Source organism: Fundulus heteroclitus, chromosome 20 (assembly GCF_011125445.2).
Source record: "Fundulus heteroclitus isolate FHET01 chromosome 20, MU-UCD_Fhet_4.1, whole genome shotgun sequence".
NCBI lineage: Eukaryota > Metazoa > Chordata > Actinopteri > Cyprinodontiformes > Fundulidae > Fundulus > Fundulus heteroclitus.
Window position 1 is genome coordinate 40,422,740 of NC_046380.1, and position 18,287 is coordinate 40,441,026.

The 18,287-nt window shown below is 38.6% G+C and overlaps 1 protein-coding gene across 2 annotated transcripts in view; it reads left to right on the forward strand.

Moving 5' to 3' along the window:
- Nucleotides 1-18,287, forward strand: part of cntn4 (contactin 4) — a 287,425-nt gene that overhangs the window by 177,354 nt on the left and 91,784 nt on the right. For both annotated transcript variants that reach the window (XM_012874550.3, XM_036151210.1), the window contains exons 6-8: nucleotides 1,525-1,728; nucleotides 6,448-6,550; nucleotides 11,885-12,069. In XM_012874550.3, coding sequence (XP_012730004.1) covers nucleotides 1,525-1,728; nucleotides 6,448-6,550; nucleotides 11,885-12,069 — 492 coding nt within the window. The remainder of the gene's footprint in view (nucleotides 1-1,524; nucleotides 1,729-6,447; nucleotides 6,551-11,884; nucleotides 12,070-18,287) is intronic.

The window sequence follows — 18,287 nt, forward strand, 5'->3', positions numbered from 1 at the left end:
TTACAGAGGGAAAGGTGTCGGCTTAATTCCAGCTTCCTGTGACATCATAACAATGTTCTACTGGGTATGGCAGTAAAGCCCAAGTTGCCTCCTAAGTGGTGTATTGATGGATAAAAGCTTGTGTTGAGACTGGCTGGATGAATCTGGGTGTTGCTCTCCTCTAAAGGCACTTTAAGTCGTCATTATGATGAGGTTCAGTGTGCCATTGTTAAACATTTTAGGGTTAGAAACAGTATGACTTTTTTTTTTTTGTGGTTTAAAAAACCTGAATTGATCAAAACCTTGACCGGCTTGAAACAGAAATCCCGGCTCTGCTCCATTATTTGATGGCAAAAAGACAATACTTCTGGATTTTGACATCCAGGAACAATTCTCCACTCCTTTTCGCAAGACCTGATCATTTTCTCCTTTTATTTTAGCGGTACACATAATTGTTTTCTGAGTATTAAACCTTGTTTACTGCTAAAGTGATTTTTGCTGGCATTTTCAGCACTTTTCTTGGCAATAGCACATTCAGAACAATTGAGTTATATTAAGAGTAACTTGGAAACAGGCTTCATTAATCATGTCCGCAGGCATCAAGCCTCCAAGCTCGTCTTCATGTTTGCAATTAATATTAACCTTTTCTGTACCATATCAGGACTTTAATCTATGTAAAATGACTAAAAAAAGAAACAGAATGGTTTTACCAATCAGGCATTCATGTGTAATAGTTTATTATTGTCGGTCATTATTTATTAGCCTGTGTTTTGACCTTAGGGCTAGTGACGTGTTTCTATCATTTCTTCCCCCCTTTCTCATAAAAGCTGCAATAATTTGCCTCAGATACTATATATACACGCATCTTAAATCAGAAGAAGACATGAATCAATCATGTTTTACTGTTTCATAGGTCAAAGATATAAAAAAGTCAGATCCTTGAAAGTGTTTAGCTGGTAAATAAGATGGAACAAATCAGCCTGCACAAGTTAGAAAATTACAGTTTTTACAGTAATATCGATATACATGTGTATAGACACAATGCTCTCAGTTTCCTAACCTTGTAGATTTAAATCAGCATTTTTTGCTAATCTTTTCACATAAAAGCAACAGGTATAAGACTGTAATCAAAAAAATAGTAAAACAAATTATTATTATTATTATTATTATTATTATTATTATTATTATTATTATTATTATTATTATTATATCCCCTAAAGGCTAAACTATTGCTCTGAATTTATGAAATGAGATAAATTGTCCCAACCTGCCTGTAAAACTGGCACCCACCCAAACAGCAGGCGTTTCTTACTGCTAATGCAGACTGTGTAGAATTACAGCTGATTGCAGAGTCCGGATGAGACCAGTTTCTTGAAACATCCTCAGATCCTGTATTAAATTTTCACCTCTCTGAAATGTATTTTTGTTTTCATCTTCGCTACCATCAGATGCTCTGAAGCTCTGCCTCTCCACGCCATGAACAGTTCAGCACTGGGGAGCGCTCCCTTTATTTAAGCATCCAACTTTCCTTTCCTGTGCCCGCAGATCTGATCTTTTCTTGGATCTTCAATGAGTACCCAACGTTTGTGAAGCAGGACACTCGCCGCTTCATCTCGCAGGAGACGGGGAATCTGTACATTGCCAAAGTGGAGCCTTCAGATGTCGGGAATTACACCTGCGTGGTGACCAACACGGTCACGAAGACCCGAGTCCAGGGCCCGCCCACTCCGCTGGTGCTGCGCAGTGACGGTAAGCGCTGCTTGTTATTACCACTTTACAACAACAAATTAGCAGGTGAATGGGAAAAAGGACATACAGTACACGACATGATGAAAGGTCTCATACGCATCTGGGGGCATGTTTCACTGTTCTGTCAGGCTCTGCCAATTAGAGCGCGCTACCTTTCTCTCCCTCTGCTTTTTGTACTCATTCATCCTGCGGACTGAGCAGGACGTGTCTTAATTTGTTTATTTCAGAGCTGAAAAGAATGCATGTGTTTGAAAGGCTTCATCTGTAAACTCAGTGCAATAAAAAAATATTTGCAGATCGACAGATTCTTTTCTGTTCTTAATTGTTCCAGATTGCCAAACAAATTTTAATAGCAGACAAAAAAAATGTCTGAATAAATGCAGCAACTGGTTTTTAGATAAAGAAAGTGCAAATATAACAGCCCCGCTTGTTAAATTACAAATGAGGTGTGATTAACCATGTTTTTATCTTTTTAATTGTCATTGGTCAAACCCAGAAATGCTTCCCAAAACTGTCTTTTTTATGGAGCAGGATAAAAGATCTCAAAAATCAACCCATCATGCCTTGACCTGAATGAATTAATAAAACAGACTAAAACTAAAGGCTAGCTTTTTAAATGTTTCCTCTGGATTTTGAGGACTGAATCTTTGAGGTCTGTAGGCTTCTCTACCTTCACCCTAATCCTTAGCTCCCTCCACAGATGAGCATATATATACATTGGAAGGTTTATTATTATTAACTGATGCCATCAATGTCCATACAAACATTGTATGTTTATTACAGACATTTATTACAGCCTCATCCTAATCCTCCTCCGGCCAGCCCTGAATCCTTGGGGACAAGATCCACATCTTTAGATACAACAGTTGGATTAGTCAATTTATAGATTTCACTTTGTGCTTCTGCATTTCCCTTAAATGACAGTTGAGGGCATTTATTAAAATAAAAAGAACTGATAAATGTAAGAAGTTAGTTAGGTATGTGTGTGTGTTTTGGTTTCTAAAAAAAAATAAAAAATCTAAATAATGCATAAGTGGAATACATTTGCATTTCATGCAATTAAGCTGTATACTAGTGATACCAGATAAAGAAAACGTGGGTCCTACAATAAAAAACAAAACAAAACAAGGAGTTTAAGAGTACTCCAGGTTGGTTTGGTGTGAAACAAAGAATGAATATGTAGTAAAGCATCACATCCTCCCTGTTAAGTAGGGAGGGCGTATGATGGTATGGGTTTGAATGGCATTGTGAACTCTTTAGGTTACCAGGTAGAAATCTGGTAGCTTCTACCAGAAAACTGGAAATCGGTCGTCATTGGATGAATTGACACAGAAATGGTTTACTAGACCCTAATTGAACATTCATTTCTAAAATGAAAGGAATGTTCAAAATGAAGAATGCAATCTAAAAAGTTGAGAGCATAAGAAAGAATCCTGAACTCTGGATGATCTAGAGCAGGGGTGTTCTGACTGTACATCGCATGGGTCAAAATTATAAAGACAAAAGTACTCAAGGGTCAGAACTTAGATAAAAAAAAACAGAATTTCTAAATATATATATATATATATATATATATATATATATTGAATTATTGTTGTTGGGAATTTTGTGAAATTCTTTTTACCTGTGCCACAAACAGATTTTCTGTAAGAAGGGCAAACGGAAATCATTATAGATCCAAAACTTAAATACGGGTTCGCTCATTTGCGTCAGTGAAAGATGGTCATGCAAATGTTTCAGGCTCGAAACATTTAAAAGAAATTGTCTATTTACAGCAATGAGCAGGATCTGGGTCGGTCTTTCTTCGAAAAAGCTTGCTGAGTTTAGCCAATTTTAATAATTGAATTAAAAGCAGAATTCGGGCCACCAATGTCTGCATTTGAGTAAAAGCCATTGGATAAATGTGGTTCTAATCACTATGAAATTGAAAAAGAATGTAAAACGTGCAGTTGAAAGATAAATGTGTTGCACCTGATATTTTCAATTGGAAGAAGATTTTAACCTGTCTTTAATAAATTTTCCCTAATTAAAAATAACAAACCTCCACTTCCCTCAACCGCTTGCTCTGGTGGGCCAAATCATTCTTGAATTGCAGTTGGGGGCCACATAAAATCAGTCCAGGGGCTGCAAATGGCCCCCTGGCCACACTTTGGACGCCCCTGCTCTAGAAAAACGGTGCACAGAGGAATGATCACGCATGTCTCCTCCTGTCCGCTCCAACCTTGTGACCTGTTAAATTACCAGCAGGTGTACCAATAATTGTATTTAAAAAAAAATATATTGAAAAAAATATTAGTTCATGTTTTTTTTTTCCTTCAGTAAATACATTGACTTAAAATAAAAGCTGTACTTTTCTAAATTTTACATTGTTAGATTTGCTTCCATAATAGCAGGTGAATTTTGATGGGGTTTCCATACATCTTTCCTAGGGATATCAGAAATAGTGGAGGATGCTAGAGCACTTCCTTCTAGTAGTTTTCCTTTACTCCACCTTGATTTTCCTGCAGCAGATGGGTCAGCGGATAAATGCCAGCCCCCCTCCGCCAAAATGGGAGCTGTGGGGGTTAGATAGGAGGTGGGGGGGCACACACATTAAACAGGTGTTCCTTACAAAAGGTTATGCTATGAGACAATTACGTCTTTTCGTGCACCTGTCTGCTTGAACATGGCTGATAGGACTGTGGTTGCATTCCAGCATGAGACAGTTGTGATAAGGATCTGAATTAGCTTTCACAGTCACTCAGGGAGCCATCCTGATAAAACACGCCTCACCAAATCCACAAGATGAAATTGGGCTGTTGCCTCCATCTCTGGAGCTATTTGTGCAACACAGGCCTTGAATTACAGCAATGGTGGAAGGAGCCATTGTGGGGCTGGTGGAAGAGAGTCCTTCACAATACAATCTCATACACCCAGCTGGCAATCAGCAGAGCTGGGAGGAATGACCTGGCCTCCAATTACAAGCACATAAATACCATTTAAGATGAGCATCATTTAAAGGGGAAGAGGAAGAATTCAGGTTCTCTTTTTCAAGTCCTCAAACATTTTAGATTGTGCTTTGTGGAGTCTGAAGTAGAAAGCAATTACCCCTACACAAAATACCTAATGACAATACCAGCAAAGAAACATAGCCATGGATGAAATGCCATCATGTTTCATGGACATACATTTTCTGCCAATGTTTTATGATTTAAATTGGTAAAAATAACATGAATTATTCTAGTTAATTTTATGTAAAGGGCAATTTTCACAGATATTTTTTTACTTAATCTAAAAAATATGGCATAATATTCAGATTAATTGTTAAAATCCTGCAAATATTCCCAATCTCGCCATGTATGTTGCCATGTCGAAAAATGTGAGTTATGTGGGTGGAATTGTGAGGAAATTAAGGGCATTTTGTTGAACGTGGATTCCTTTCACCCCTTTGAAGTATGTGTATAGCTTATTATTCTCCCCTAGTTTGAATTGTTTATAATTATATAAAAGGGTCAATGGTGAGGAATTCAGTTTTAAACTGTGTCAGAGCAGGATGTGCTATGTTTGCCATGAAGTTACTGTCTCTTTGTTTTTGGTTTTTCTTAACCATGTTGAAGTATTAACCGGTTATTTGACAAGGAAATGTAAATGCTCTCCGAGTGTCCCTAGCAGTCAGAAAATTACAAGTTAAATCAAACAGAAAGAAGGTCCTGCTATAAATTTCAAACGTCCTTCATGCTGAGGTGAGTGAATCGTCATCAGCATAGACGGCTCGTGTACTGGTATGTTTAGTTAATCGGTGTTATTATTGGGTCATTGCTGCAATGGTTTAGTCACAGTTCCATCAATTCTCCAGCAGTCCCAAACAAGTGCGATGCACATGGGGGTGAGAACTGTGGTGCTTATGCTGAATCAAGATTTTTTTTCTCCCAAAAATCTGTGGCAGCGTTGTGTATGTGGTGATCAAATTGCATATGTTACAGTACTAAAATGCAAGAAGGTTATGCTTGAGTGTTCTTTACCTAAAACAGAGTATCTTCCTAAGCCATAGAAACACAAGGCAGATATGCAGTAGTTTGCCATAATGCATATCTTAAAATGTTATTGCAAAAGATGCAAAAAAAAAGAGGTTTAAATGTGACTGAAAATCACCTTAAAGATTAACTTGTTACATTTTTGAATGTAAATCAAAAAGGAAAAACCTGGGATTTACGTTACTTTTTCCCCCAAGTCATCATAAAACACATAGATCTTGATTTGGGGGAAGTATTTCCGTAAACAAAGTCTTTTAGCATGTGCAGCAGATAAAATGCAATGTGTTGGAGCAGCTTCAATGAAAGAGAATGGGAAGCTTTAAAGACACTATGGCAAGACATTGGAGATGATCTGGGTGTAAAAGCTGAAATTGTCTATGAGAGCTCAAAGTTTTCCAGCGGAACGTTTGTGTTACATACGTCAACTGCAGTGCCGTGTTTTGCCCCCTTTTTCTCATTATTTCCAGCATCCTGTGACAGCCCTGTGAGCAGAGAGTGTTTCTGCTGCTCAGATCGCGCAACATTTGGAGTTGGAGAAAAGACACTTCCTCTTTAAATTAAAACAGGTTTAAAGTGATAAAACGGATTTTCAGCAGTTTGTTGTGCCAGAAGAATTTTCTTTCACTTTTTTTTTTTTTTTCAATCGGCATTCAAGGTAGGGAAATGGAGAAACTAACACTGCAAATCATTTGCATTTCTCTTTCAGGTGTTATGGGTGAATATGAGCCAAAGATTGAAGTTCAGTTTCCAGAAGTTGTCCATGTTGCCAAAGGATCCACTGTAAAGCTGGAATGCTTCGCTCTCGGAAAGTAAGCCAACTGAGCAACCTCAGCAGCATTTAAAAGCAAAATGTTAAGAAAGACAGCACTCTTTTAACTTATGTATTTCACCACATTTGCTTCAATCCCTGTATGCTTTCAGTCAGCCTGCACACCTGGAATGATAAAGCATGTGTGCCGTGGTCTTAGAGAATTCAGTAAGAATATGTTTTTACCTCAGTGTGCTGAAGCTTGAAGTTCCAAACTAGATGAAAAGGTTGGGTGAAACAGTGCACTGAGAAAACAAAGGGTTAAAATTAAACCAGAAAAGTGACATTTTATCTGCAGTGACACGTTAAACAGCTAAGAGAAGCTTTACTATACCAATCATATTCCAAGCAATTCTGAAAATGGGTTTGCTCAACTAAAATAGCTATAATTTAATTATTCAAACAATTTTATTCATCCGCTTTACCTCCCACGTTAGAACTCATTTGTGATTAAGGCTTAAAACCTTACCCACACATTAGTAATCTTATTTTTCTGTTCTAACAAGGTAAAAACCTTCTCGCCTGATAACCACAACTGGATGCGCCTTTCACTGGAAGCGACTGCCTTCAGGAGGAAATAGCTCAATTCAATTCAATTCAATTCAATTTTATTTATATAGCGCCAAATCATGAAACATGTCATCTCAAGGCACTTTACAAAGTCAAGTTCAATCATATTATACAGATTGGGTCAGATTATACAGATTGGTCAAAAATGTCCTATATAAGGAAACCAGTTGATTGCATCAAAGTCCCGACAAGCAGCAGTCACTCCTGGGGAACCGTAGAGCCACAGGGAGAGTCGTCTGCATTGTACATGGCTTTGCTGCAATCCCTCATACTGAGCAAGCATGAAGCGACAGTGGGAAGAAAAACCACCCATTAACGGGAAGGAAAAACCTCCGGCAGAACCGGGCTCAGTATGAACGGTCATCTGCCTCGACCGACTGGGGTTACAGAAGACAGAACAGAGACACAACAAGACAGACAAACAAGCACAGAAGCACACATTGATCTAGTAATCTGTTCTACATTAGATGGTAGTAGCGGGTGAGCCGTCTTCTCTGGATGATGTCACAGTTAACAGAACGCCAGACCAGGTGTACCTACTATGAAGAAAAAGAGAGAGAGCAAAAAGTTAAAAGCTGAAATGACGACAGTCATTTCAATGTAATACAATGCAAAACTGGAGAACAGTAGACTGAAGAACAGTAGAAATCAGTAGAGTGAGAAAATTAGACCCTGATGTCCTCCAGCAGCCTAGGCCTATCACAGCACAACTATAGAGATAGCTCAGGGTATGAGCCACTCTAACTATAAGCTTTGTCAAAAAGGAAAGTTTTAACATTAGTCTTAAAAATAGATAGGGTGTCTGCCTCACGGACCAAAACTGGGAGTTGGTTCCACAGGAGAGGAGCCTTATAGCTAAAGGATCTGCCTCCCATTCTACTTTTAGAGACTCTAGGAACCAGCAGCAGACCTGCAGTCTGAGAGCGAAGTGCTCTGTTAGGAACATACGGGGTAATCAGAGCTCTGATATATGGTGGAGCTTGATTATTAAGGGCTTTATACGTTAGAAGGAGAATTTTAAATTCTATTCTTGATTTAACAGGAAGCCAATGAAGGGAAGCTAAAATTGGAGAAATATGATCCCTCTTGTTGATTTTCATCAGAACTCTTGCCGCAGCATTTTGAATCAGCTGAAGACTTCGAACTGCATTTTGTGGACTTCCTGATAGTAAAGAATTACAATAGTCCAGCCTTGAAGTAACAAATGCATGGACTAGTTTTTCAGCATCACTCCTGGACAGAATGTTTCTAATTTTGGCGATATTCCGGAGGTGAAAAAAGGAAACTCTGGAAACCTGTTTAATATGGGATTTAAATGACATGTCTTGGTCGAAAACAACACCAAGATTTTTAACTTTATTACCAGAGGCCAAGTTAATGCCATCCAGATTAAGGGATTGATTAAGAACTTTATTTTTTGAAGACTCTGGCCCAAAGATTACAACTTCTGTCTTGTCAGAATTTAAATGCAGGAAATTTAAAGTCATCCAGCTTTTGATGTCATCAAGACATGACTGCAGTCGAAGTAACTGATTGGATTCATCAGGATTTATGGATAAATATAGCTGAGTGTCATCAGCATAACAGTGGAAATTAATCCCATGCTGTCTGATAATTTTGCCAATCGGAAGCATATATATAGTAAATAGAATTGGTCCAAGGACTGAACCCTGTGGTACTCCACAAGTGACCCTAGAGTTTGAGGAAGATTTATTATTAACATGAACAAACTGGAATCTGTCCGACAGATAAGATTTAAACCAGCCTAATGCTTTTCCCTTAATCCCTACAGTATGCTCAAGTCTTTGTAGGAGAATATTGTGATCAACTGTATCAAATGCAGCACTGAGATCTAACAGGACAAGTATAGACACAAGTCCATTATCTGAGGCCATGAGAATATCATTAGTGACCTTCACCAGAGCTGTTTCAGTGCTATGATGAGCTCTGAAGCCTGACTGAAACTCCTCAAGTAGGTCATTACTTTGTAAATGTTCACATAGTTGATTAGCAACTACTTTCTCAAGAATTTTAGATAAGAAAAGAAGATTAGATATAGGTCTGTAATTTACTAACTCATCTTGATCAAGAGATGGTTTCTTAAGTAAAGGTTTAATAACAGCTACTTTAAAAGCCTGTGGTACATATCCATTTACCAAGGATACATTAATCATGTCTAAAATAGGACCACTGATCACCTTGCTAGCAAGTTAGACTTAATGTTAGTGTTGAAGCTGAGCTAGTTAAAAGGTCATGTGAAACGAGGTTCTGTGTGAGTTTCTTTTAAAATATCAACAGTAACAGTTCCCATATTTATAATAGAAAGATGTCATATAACAGCGAGGTTGTTGGGAATTGAATAGGTGTTTGGAGTATTGGAAGCTAACACGCTTGTCAGACACACACAGCCAATTTTAGCTATTTTGAGCTAATAAATGAACTCAAAATTGCTATTTGAGATTCAAAGTCATGTCAGCAGATGTTAATATGTTGGCCGAGTTTGGGTTAAGTCCAGCAACAAAATCATAACGTTCTGATAAATCTGAGCAGTTTGCTATACGATAAGCTAAGGTCAGCAGTTCTATCTGTTCTGATACGATTCATTGATAGTTTGGTTCGTAAGATTTTTCAGTGAGGTTCTAGGCGGGGACGAGTTCTCCTTTATAAAACTTGCGTTTTGCTGTAGATGTCATAAAACTAAGTAATTAGTGTCTTAGATGCTTACTGCAGAGTTATTGTAAACCAACACCTTTCTGCCAAAATCTGAGACCTGATGAGATGAGTGAAAGGCCCAAAAAACAGTTTTACTCACTGTTAATATTTTCTTCAATGTAAATGATGTGAATGATCAACACCTTTACAACCCTTACAGTGACAACCACTTGAACTGAGCTGAACCACAATCCTTTTCCGTGTTAAATGGACATCTTGAAAAAAGAATCTCAGTATCACGGAAGATTTCTGACATACTGTCGTGTCGTAAAAGCAATATCCTTGAAATCAAACCCATCAATCGATGTTAGCATCCAAAGTGTAAAAGCTATGAACAACAGTCCCTGCTTTTACTTCAATCTTATAGAGTTGAAGCTATAAAAAATTCCCTTTCCAAAAATATCACCAGTGCTTTTCACACATCATCCAAATCGCCCCCAAGGCGGTGAAAAATAGCATTACTGCAGCTAAACACAACTTTAGCTAGCTTGATGATAGATTTGCTTTAAAGCCTATAGCAATGTGTTTCTCTAAACATTTGTCTTTACACAAATGTAATTTTTAGGTAATCAAGTCTCCTAAATGATAGCAACCACACCAAGATTATTAAATATGAAAAAAATGTATTTATATGTTGACAGCTTTCATAGTTTTGTTATTTTAATTTAAAACGCAATGCAGGGGATTTAAGAAATAGCTCTGAATATTTTAGTTGACACTCACAGGTTACTGTAATGTGACCAAATGATTCCAATGGATGTCTATCAACAGGAGATATATATTTAGAGATGTAGTTCAGTCAGGATAACCTTGCCCGGATGTGGTTCAGAAACAGAACATCTGGAAGTGTGGTATAGCACAAGGTTTTGAGGCAGAAATTGACTGACGTCATGTTTGAGGTTGGACATTTTTATGACCATTTATTTTCTGAATTGATAACTAAATATTAACTGACATGTCATATATTAAGTACATGGGTTAAAAACTGTGTACACAGATGTACATTTGGAAGTAGGTAGGGGATGAACTTGCAATTTGTAAGTGGGAAACAGGGGCTAAGTTAGTGAGGGAGTCTTAAGAAATGTGTTTTGGGTCAGAGTAAATGTTCGATGTGAAAGTAAAGTGATGTACCAAACAGACGTTGTACCTGAACACCTAAAACTTATCCTTATTCAGATCAGAAACACTTGACACATTTTGTTCTCATTGAGTAGTTCACACAGGAAGCTCATTTGGAATTGGCGCCTCACCTGTCACCTTCATTTCACATGTAAATAATCAACAGCCTCAGTGTAAATAACAGGCTGATGAAAAAGCAGTGGTGTAAACATTTATAAAACTGCTTTTGCATAAAGCACTCTGAGACTGGCCTTGCTGAAAGGGAGTAGAAGGCGGCTTTGTTCTCTCCCCTAGTTGGTCTGGCCATTAGATTCAGACTCTGGGATTGACTAATCTGGAATTATACTAAACTTGGATTCTTTATATGTTTGTGATTATCAATGGAGGTCCCAAAGATTGGAACCTAACTGAAGTTTCCAAATACTTCAGAGTAACCTTTTCCGAGGGTGCAAGTCCTTGATAATTGAAAACTTCTACCAGTCTGATTGGTCAGATGATTGGTCTAAACATCTCCTGTTGTTTTCCAAAACTGGACACTTGGCTGGCATTATAAAACATGTTTAATGTTAAGGTCATTAGATGGGGAAAGAAAAAACATGGACAGAAAACCTGGCATTTCAGTGGCTGTCTTCTATGAACAGGAAGCCGACCTTTAGTGTTGGATCTGAATTGCAGACTTTAACACAAAAAGCTATATTTAGGTCACTGAGAATGTTCAAAAGCCCAAACTGCATAATGCAAAATCTTTTAGAGAAGTCATTAAATTTGAATATATGAGAGCCAGAAACTGATCCTAAAGTTAAATGGGTTAAACATTTTTACAACTTAGATTTAACTGTAAATGCTTTATTGTCTCCATTAAAAGTGCAAATTGTTCATTACAATTTTTACCGCCCCTTTTATCTGTTGATCCTCAAACTTTTTTTTCCCCTAGCCCCGCGCCCTCCATCAGCTGGAGGAGAGTGGACGGTGTACCTTTCCCCAGGAAAGTGGACATGAGGAAGGCCAGCGGTGTCCTGGAAATTCCATATTTCCAACAAGAGGATGCCGGCACATATGAGTGCGTGGCCGAAAACTCCAGGGGGATGAACACGGTGAAAGGGAAGCTCTCTTTCTACGGTAGGTGACCTGTCATGCATGAATATTTGACCATGGTGCGGTACATCTGTCAGGCCGGCTCAGACTGAGCGGAACAGAGAGCAGACAGCAGTGTTGTTACAAAACAGGCAGCAGAGATCAGCGCAGGATTGTTTGGGATACAAGAGCAGAGAGGCCGGTTTTAACAGCACATCAAAAATGATTAAAGCCTGTCAGCCATGATGCCTCTAATATTTTGATCCAGATTAAAGGAGTGATGCGGATGAGGCTGAGCCCGTAGATGTGACCTTGTTGGTGAGCTTCTCGTTGGGTTCCACCAGATGGCATCGTGATTGACGTCCAACTTGACTGAAGATCAAAGCTGTTAAATGTACTATGCACAGAGCAGTGGGACATATGTCAGGGACATAATCTGCATAGCAGCATCTGGATTGACAGGAGGAGGATTTGCCATTGTTGTTGGCGCTCCTACAACTGAAATCACCAGCACTCAGCTTAGCTTCAGGAAGTCGGTATCTGAACACACAAGGGCGTTTAACAAGTAAGAATTTAACAAGGAACAATGATCAGATTCAGCAGGCTTTAAACAATGTTTCCTAGGCTGAGAAATGAGGCAAGTGCTGACAAAGTCCTGGAGTCAGGCTCAAGAGAACCCCAGACGGTTTGTTCAACCAACAAGGACTTGGATCAATCCTGGCAAATAAGAAAAACAGCAGTAAAATAAGTAAAAACATCAGGATGTCTCTTGCGAGAAAATAAAACTCAGTAGGAGAATTGCAATAATTTAGGCTTATTTACTGAAAGTATAGAAGGGTTGAAGGACGAGCAAAGACATGCAGGAATGGCCTGCATGTCTTTGCAGGCCATTCCTGCAAAGGCAAACTTTATAAAGTTTGACTCTTCACGTATGCAGTGATTAGCACCCTACTCAAAATTACGTATTTTACTAAATATTTCACACTTCTTTCTATAGCAACCTAACTATTTTAATGCTGAAAACGGAACCAGCAAGGTAACTAGTCATGGATAGCTTCGTTCTATCTGGTGTCACCGTCTGGTGCCATAGGAATGAGCAAACATCTCCAAAATGAGAGTCCCTCGGTAGAATACAGAATCTTTCACAGTGTCCATAATAATGGGGACATATACAAGTAGTTAATACTGAAAACAGCACACAAAGTAGCATGAATCATATGCATAATAATGTTTAAAAACTGTACTTTCAAAAAGGAAAGTACATTTGTTCCTGTTAAATTATTTCATTGCTGTAATAATGCTACTTGACAAAAAATGTCATACTCTCGGAAAGCCTGTCTATTTTCCCTTAAGTGGTGCGACATGTAAATGAAATTCATCTAAAGATTAAACAGCACTGTTGACTATAACGAGTGTGAACAACTGGTCAAACCAGCTTTTGGTGGAGGGAGTGTGATGGTGTGGGATGACATCCCCCTCACTGGAAATCTTAGGCATGCATCAATGAAGTTGATCTAAAGGCAGAGATATTGAGATAAATAGGGGGACCGATTTAAGACATGAAGAAAAATTTGTCTTCACCTGCACGTCACCTGCTTTGCCTGCTGCCGGTGGTCAGAGGGCCCGGTGGCGCCAACTGTACGGCAGCCATGCTTCTGTCAGTCTGGAGAGTAAAGCTTAGTGATCCACTGGGGTTATACCGTAATACTGTGGGGGAAACCCTGCTACACGTCACAAGCACAGATGGGAAGAAGTTAGGTCTACAGTTCTTTGCCGGATTGTTTTAATTCAGCTATGTTTGGGTGTTTTTAAATCTGTTTAAGGTCATGCCTCATTATGGCAGTTGAATTTAAATTTCCATTTAAAGTTCAGTATAAAAGTCATATTTCAGTATACACTTCTTTAAGTTGCTTGTTTATGTACCTCAGTCTAAGATACCAGAAGCTCAAACGTTTGGGAACCTATAATGTATTATGAAATGAAAACTTGAAGTAAAAACCAAATCTAATCTTCTGAATTATACTGGTCTTAATCACCAAGTGGCTTTGCCAAAATGTTTGGATGATCTTAAATGTTTTGACTGACTGAAATACATGTACATACATATTCCTTTAGACCTGACCTTTTTTAAGAAAAAATTTTAAAAAGGGTATGCAAACTATGTGCATGCTAACCAAATCATGGAAACCATGGAAAGTCAAATTGTAATATTTTCCTTTATATTATATTACATGTTTATTTTGCCTCTCTCAGTTATATGTGGAGTTGTAAAAATATGTTAAAGCCTTTTGACCTTAAACTGTTAAAAATGTAACAGACGCAACATTTCCTGCAACTCTCTGTGATCATTAATCAAGAAGGATGGATTATAACATGCTGTGTCAGCTATCACAAGTAATCAAATGGGACATTTCTCAATTTGTTGCTATTTACCTCAGCCTGGATTCTCCCAGCCTCAGCCTTACTAATCCCTCTGAGCTGACTCTTCTCTCATTTCAGACCTCTTTTGTCAGTCCCTGTCTCTCTCTCTTCCCTGCGGCCAGGTGATAGAAATCTCACTTTGAACTGCTTTTGAATGAAGCCTTTTAGATATTTGTTAGTAGTGTTTGCCAGCAGGATGCTCGATAACGGTGTATCTTGAACACCAAAGTCTACCAGAGCAGCAAGAGAGCTTAACTTTGTGGAAAACAGGAGGGCATAAAGATTTTATTTAATGCTGATGTGGTTGCCGCTGAAACTTAGACACCTTTAATGTCACTGATCATATAGCAAGAAAAAAAAACACTGACTTCAGGCCTCACGCTGAAGAACTACAAATAAAACTCATCAAGCATTTAACTGATTTTGGTTAGTGAGAAAATAAAGTGCCTCGCTGAAGTATCTACAGCCCGTAAACCTTTCTTTTTTCTTATTTTATCACATTAAAGCCACAAACTTAATTTATTAGATTTTTTATGTTACAGATAAACACACAAAATTGTTAAGTGGAAAGAAAGTGATTTTCTGTTTTGTTTTGCTTTTTAAATATCCTACTAATTAAATCCTTAAAAATGTGGTTTTCATTAGTATTCACAGTCTCTTGTACGCTGATACTCCTTGTTAACATCCAATGCAAACTAAACTGTGAGGCCTGGCTAGGATATGGTTAATCAGAGAAGTAGCCAAGAAACTGACTCTGGAGGAGCTGCGGAGACCCATCGCTCAGGAGAGAGAATATGTCCGCAGGACAGCCGACAGTTTAACACTTTTCAAATCTGGGGTGTATTGAAAAGGCTTAAGAAAAAGCTATTGTTGAAAGAAAACACAGAGAAGAAGTCATGTTTGCAGATTGACACAAGCCATGTGTGGCAGTACACATGCCTGTCCAAATTCTCTGTTATCAGGGTCATTGCAAAAACAAACTTAATTCAGTGGCCACCGGCGTTTCGCTCAGTTTTTCTGAAAACATTTTGACACCTATCCAGGAGTTTTTGTCACCAGAGCCACTAGAATTGACAAAGACTCCTGGATAGGTGTTGAAACAATTTCAGAAAAACTCTGCGAAAGTCCAGTTGCCTCTGATTTAAGCTTGTTTGCTGTGGCCATGAACTAACAGTTCATATCACCCTAATCATACCATTTCTGTGATGAAACGTGATAGTGCCAGCCCATTCTATGGGATTGCCATTGTTTAGCAGGGAAGCTGGTCAGAGATCATTAGTGCTTAATATAGGGTATTTACCATATCTCTATCAACAACTTGAAACTATATAGCTACAATGGAATTCAGATCAAAGCATATGCATGGGTCAAAATGGCCCAGTCAAAGTTTAATGTTAAATCTTATTGAGAAAAACTTGAAAATTGATGTTGACCCAGGGTATCAAAGAGGCTCTCTGATGTAGTCACTGTGTTATTGATGTATACCTCCAGAAGTAAAGCTTGAACACAATAAGTGATTGTTTTCTTGTCTGTTGCCGTTGATGTAACTCAGATGGCTTCCTACATGCATTTGTATCTGTCTATCCGCAGCCTTACTGTCGCATAATCTCTCAGTGATTTCCCTGATCAGGCAAATTCTCATCTTTCTTCTGCCTTACCCTCTTGACATCTGGCCTGATTGCATGTACGCTCACCCTGGTACAGGCTGAGATGGGCTGCCTGCCTTCATTTGGTGAGCGTTGACTGAGAGTCGATATGTGCGCAGCAGGTGAGGGATAGACTGAGGCACCCTGACAGTGAGGGTAGAAATAGCAACAACGGCAAAGCGGTCCCGAAAGGTGCGGGAAGCGAGGTGGCCCTTCTGGCAATCTCTGGTAGAAAGGTGCAGTACCCTGTAGTATGCACTTGATTGATAACTCTACTAAACATCTGGTCCTCGATCATTTTCAGGGGTTTAAAAAACAGGACATTTTAAAAGCTGCCTGTATTTTCTTATCATTGGTTAAAGAATAAAGCAGCCATAAAGGTTAGAGTTGATCTTGTTCCACAGTTTGAGAACTATAGCCTATTCTCTGTAGCAGAATAAATAAAAGAATGGCCTTTTGACCCCTTCCTGTGAGAGAAAATTGTAACGCTCTCCCTGTTCAGACAGACAGCTAAGGCACAGCCTCCATGCAAGTTAAATGTTAACACTTCAGTTGAGCCTCCTCATCTGCTAGAGGGTTTCCTGAGACCTACAGTACAGCGAGGGATGCATAAACACGAAACGTTGTTTTGAACCTGGGTGAATTTTGCTCCAAACTCCTAGATGGAGCACAGTAACAAACTACACAAAATCATTTCAAAAGTGCTTTTTGTATTTGCTCATGTTTTCTTTGTTGGGTATTAAAAAAAAATGTCCCGGGTCCAAAACATTTGAGTGTGACAAAACAAGGAAGGAGAAGAAATCTGTAAGAGGGGACTTACTTTATTCGTGGCGTTGTAAACACACCAGACCAACTTGTGTTTGTGATGTTAGCCCCCTTATTGGTCTTCTGTATGTGTAGCTATAACCCTTCACACACATACCATCTATACTTCCATGCTGAAGTTGTAATGCTGCAATGAGAGATATAGGTTTAGACCTAGTGGATTTGTCTCTGTTTTTCCACCTCACCCAAAGGCAACATATTGTATAGTGGGAGCTAATTAGTGTAGACTGTTAGTGAAAAGGCTTGACAAAGGTCAGTCCTTTAGAGTGGCGTTATGTGAGGTCTGTGGAATGGAAAAGTGCACTCAGGCTTTCATTTAATCCTGGCAAAAGCCTTGTGTGATCTAGGGTGATAAAGCCTTGACCTAAACATCAAGAAGAATGTAGAAAGCATTATACATCAGGAGCTTTACAAATCTAGCTTTATGTACCTTTGTTTCAGTGGAATCATTAACTAGCCTTGGGTTACCTGCATGACACAGCAAGAATCAATTCTCCTCCTGTATAATTGTACCATCCTTTACTCAGATTGTATTGAACAGAGTGGTTTATGGCACTGGGATACGCCCTAATGTATATGTATCCAGTATTTAGCACTTTCATTCAGCTGTGACCACTCTAGGAAAATAAAACAAAGTCTGGAAAAAGCAACATGAAAGTAAGAAACAATTGTTTTAAGTATGGGGTTATTCTACTTGGGTTTGAAGAATAACAGTAAAAACTGATGTTTCTTTGGCTGGGAACACTAGGAGCAGAGATCCCAACTTTTTTTCTACTCTTAAATAATGAGTTCCAGTTTGGGGTTGTACATTCAAACAGTCAGCATGGATTTGGCTAGACCACTCATCATATATTCTTGTGATTTTTGACCATCTATCATATAGGGCTGTGACATATTAACAACCACAGAGCTGATTGTAGTGCTTTGAGTATAGCTACACTAAAAGATGATAAACTACAGAAGAGTTGCTATGTTGTACCTGATACAAAGAATCAGTTGGCTGGTTGGCTGGTTTGTTAGTTGGTGGAATCGTTCACTCATTGGCTGGCTGGCTGTTTGTCTGTTTGATTGGTTAGTGGGCTTGTTAGTTATCTGATTATTTTTTGGTTAGCTGGCTGGTTGGTTGGTTGGTTGGTTGGTTGATTGGTTTGTTGCAAGAATGATTAGTGAGTTCGCTGTATATTTGGTTAATTAGCTGGATGATTGGTTGCTTGTGTTGTTGACTGGTTGGTTGGTTTGGTTCAGGAAATAAAATGGGTGTAAGGGGTATTTGTCAATTCCTGGGAAGTTGTCATAGTACACCTAAAAAATTGATCTTGCACAAAATTTTATTAGAGTTGCAAGGACACGCAAATTTATTTTCAAAATAAA